Source organism: Blennius ocellaris, assembly GCF_963422515.1.
Source record: "Blennius ocellaris genome assembly, chromosome: 24".
NCBI lineage: Eukaryota > Metazoa > Chordata > Actinopteri > Blenniiformes > Blenniidae > Blennius > Blennius ocellaris.
In genome coordinates, this window is record NC_137673.1 from 2,623,286 (window position 1) to 2,627,171 (window position 3,886).

Here is a 3,886-nt window from a genome sequence, read left to right on the forward strand (position 1 = left end):
GACCAGTCTGTGACATGTTACCATAGCAACCACACACACAAGCGTCAGGGTAAGGCCTTTATTGTCGTGTCTTCTGCTCCGTTCAGCATCTCTTTTCAGCAGCGGCGAGGACGGCGGCGGCGCCCTCCTGCGCCTCCTGCAGCAGCGCCGAGGCCTTTTTCTCCGTCTGCGGGGGGGGAAGCAGACGGGTGAGAGGGGGCGGAGCCACTCGGCCCGTGCACATCGTGCCGCGCGCACTCACCGCGGTCCTGAAGGCTTCGTCCTTCACGTCCTTCAGGTTGATCGTCACGTTGTAGTACGCGCCGAACACCGCCGCCTCCAGCGCCTTGGCCGCCACCTGCCGACGTGGCGAGACACCAAAGGTTAGGTCAGAACTCTGTCCGTTGGCGCCACGGGAAACGGCGTGCGGGGCTCTTACCTGCGCGTCCGACTTGCACCCGATGTTCCCGTAGACGACCATTTCCTTCAGAGGGACCCAGAGGACGCCGATCCTCTCAGCCAGAGCCAGCGGCACGCCGACCGCCTGCTTCAGCCCTTCCTGCAGTGCCGCTTCTCTCCTGAGGGTGGCGACAAAACACAACATCGGCAGGTCAGCGAAGTCGCTGGTGGAAACGCACGAAGAGGAGCGCACGTACCGTTTCAACTCTTCTGGAGTGCTCTTTGGCATCTTCAAAGCTGCCTGCAACAGACACACACACACACACATTAGCAAACAACAACGACATCAAAACTACTCACAAACATTAACAAAACATTGATTATAAACCAACACAACATCAACTTTTCGTTGTTTTTTGTTTAGCGTCGGTTGAACGTCGAGCTGTCATGTTGTTTTTGCCATGTTTGTTGTTGTTGTTTACGTGTGGTCCTGACCATGTACTGGTTGAATGCCGAGGCGTCGGCGTCCACCATGTGCAGCAGCTGCTGGGCGGCGCGGTGAAACGGCGGAATCAGCTTCCTCATGACGGCGTCCAGGTCCTGGAACTGCCGCTTCCCGTAGGTCATCTGTCCCACCATGGCCGCCAGCGCCGCCCCCTGGAGCACAAGGTCTGTGAGTGGCAGGTGACTCCGCCCACTCCCCACCCTCCCCCACAGAACAGGAAAACAAAAGCTCCCACCATGGCGGCGATGGCCGCGGACACGGAACCGCCGCCAGGCGCCGGCGTGCGGGCGGCGACACTGCGGACAAACTGCTGCAGCGACAGAGACGCCAGCTGGCCGTCCTGCTCTGACGCCACCATGTACCTGCGGAGACAAGAGACCGCCTCAGCCAGAGTCCCCGCCCACCTGGATCCTGACCGCTCACCGCTCACTCTATGATCCGCTCCTTCGGCTTGAACGGGCCGAGGGAGTCCAGGCCCAGTTTACTGACCACCTGCCGGCGAGACGGCAAACAAATAAACATCCGAGCAACAATCAACATTCACGTTCGTGTTTGCTGGAAACCCACCAGGCGGACTTTGTGCTCCTCTTCGATGACGAAGAGTCCGTCTCTGTGGATGTAGAAGTCAGCCGTGTCCAGCAGAGCCTTCAGAGGGAGCAGACCCACGATCTGAGAGCCCACCACCGGCAACCTCAGCTCCTGTGGCAACGCAACCACAGTCACCAACAACTGTCATGAACAATAATTGCTAACTTCAACTCACTGGCAGCTTCAGCTTCTGGAGCAACACAAAGCCTTACAACAGTTGCTGAAAACAATTGCTAACAACAATCCACTGCCGGCACAGACTCGGCTCCTGTCAACTACGTCTGTGACGACATTGTTCTTCTGTCTTCATGATCATTTAATACTAATAAATGTTTTACTTTCATACGTGTGACACCATCTACAAACAACTCATCTACAGACATTTGCTGATGACTATGGCGAATACAAAAGTGTGTGTGTGGTCTTGAACCTCTGCGTCCCTGCAGATCTCTTCGTAGACGGCGTGCAGTGGCGTCAGCTCAAAGTCCAGGATGTTCGTGGACACCTGAGCCATGTTGGCCTCGTCCAGGTACCAGCCCATCCCCTGGACCTTCTTCAGCAGGCCGGGCTGCTCAACAACAACAACAACAACAACACATAATCAGTGAATAAAGATCTAAATCATTAAAAAATCTGCCAGGAAAATGACTCTTTTTAAAGTAAATGTTCCCAGCATGCACCTGGTCCTTCCCGCGGCCCTGCTCGCGCACGTCCAGCGCGATGCGGTGCGCCTGCTCTTTGGTGCCGATCAGGTTTACGTTGTACGCAATCAGAAACTTCCGGGCGCCGGTGACCGTGGCGCCCCATGACGGCACAAAGAGGGCGGGGCCAAAGTCGGGTGCCCACTCGTCCTGTTTGAGCTGCAGGGAGACAGGAGGAACCAGGGTGAGGGAGGGGGCGGGGCACTGAGAGGGGGGCGGGGCACTGAGGGGGGAGGGCGGGACTGAAGGGGTGTCTCACCTTTTCCGGCAGCGCTTCGTACTCGCCGGCTCGCACCGTCGGGAGGTTCCGGCGTCGCTCCGTCCGAGCCGCCTCGCCGTAAAGGTACACTGCAAATGTTTCCACACTTTACCCACAATGCACCAACAGCACGGGAATGACCTCGCCAAAACGGGACCAAGTGAGCGGCGGCGCTCACCGGGGACGTGCAGTGCGTCGGCCAGCCGGCATCCGAAGTCCTCGGCGCAGCGCACGCAGTCCTCCATGGTGACGTTCTGCACCGGGATGAACGGGCACACGTCCAGCGCGCCGCTGCGTGGGTGCTCCCCCTTGTGGCGGCTCATGTCGATGAGTTCAAAGGCGCGGTGGGCGGCGTTCAGCGCGCCCTGCACCACCGCCTCGGGCGAGCCCACGAAGGTGTAGACGGTGCGGTTGGTGGAGGCACCGGGGTCGACGTCCAGCAGGCTGCAGCCCGCCGTGTCGGAGATGGCGGTGGCGATGGCATCGATGACCTGAGGATTTACACGTGGGGATATTTGACCTTTCAGACTGAAAGCTGTTCCACAGACATCAGGAGCAGAACAGGGGAGTGTGTATTCAACCTGGATTTTGTGCAGCAGTGGTCAGAGTTTGTAGACATCAGTGAAAACTAAAGTGTCACTTTCAGCTGCACTTACTGCGAAACAAAATCTACCAAGTTGTCACCGGACGCCATCTTACTTGCCATAATAACCGATATGTCCCTGAATGCGCCATCAACTGTTCAAACTGAAGGAAACACTCAATACAAGTAATCCATGACTACAAATACGGTTTAAAAACCCAGAATACTACTGTGGATCATAACACTAATATTATTACCATGCAAAATACTGCAGCAACAACAACTACTACTACTATGTGGTAGTAACAGTTGCAATAACCCTAAAAACAGTTACAGTAACAATAGCTGTGGTTGCTGCAACAACCATAGTCCTTAAAGCAACAGTAACAGTCGAAGTCCTTAAAGTAACAGTAACACAAACGTTACCTGTTGGTTTCGGCCCTCGGAGAAGTTTGGGACGCACTCGACCAGCTGAGCCATTCTGTCTGCACACTGACCCGCAAACTAACTGACCACAGCTGAAGGTCGGACAACAATCACCAGCACCTGAACCATCAAGCCGGCCCACCTCCTGCTGCCCCCCGCAGGCCGCAGACGTGAACTACAGCTTGAAGTCTGGGAGATATTCATTAACGTACGCTGAGTGAAACTGCTGCTTCAGAGGGAATAAAGTCCAACTCCAGACGTTTGTCAGTCATATTGATTTACACACACACACACACACACACACACACACACACACACACACACACACACACACACACACACACACACACACACACACACACACACACACACACACACACACACACACACACACGAGACAGCGATACTCTGAGAGGTCGTCACAGATAAACTTGTCTCACTGTTTG

The 3,886-nt window shown here is 55.5% G+C and overlaps 1 protein-coding gene across 1 annotated transcript; it reads right to left on the bottom strand.

Moving 5' to 3' along the window:
- Positions 1-82: 82 nt before the first annotated feature.
- On the bottom strand, positions 83-3,494 carry ftcd (formimidoyltransferase cyclodeaminase; the record flags this gene model as incomplete). The annotated part of the gene is made up of 13 exons (XM_080519728.1): positions 83-166; positions 242-337; positions 419-557; positions 636-679; positions 874-1,035; positions 1,119-1,245; positions 1,314-1,375; positions 1,451-1,582; positions 1,902-2,039; positions 2,152-2,331; positions 2,432-2,520; positions 2,610-2,922; positions 3,441-3,494. The coding sequence occupies 13 exons, from the start codon at positions 3,492-3,494 to the stop codon at positions 83-85; spliced, it is 1,620 nt and encodes a 539-aa protein (XP_080375854.1).
- Between the last annotated feature and the right edge of the window lie 392 nt (positions 3,495-3,886).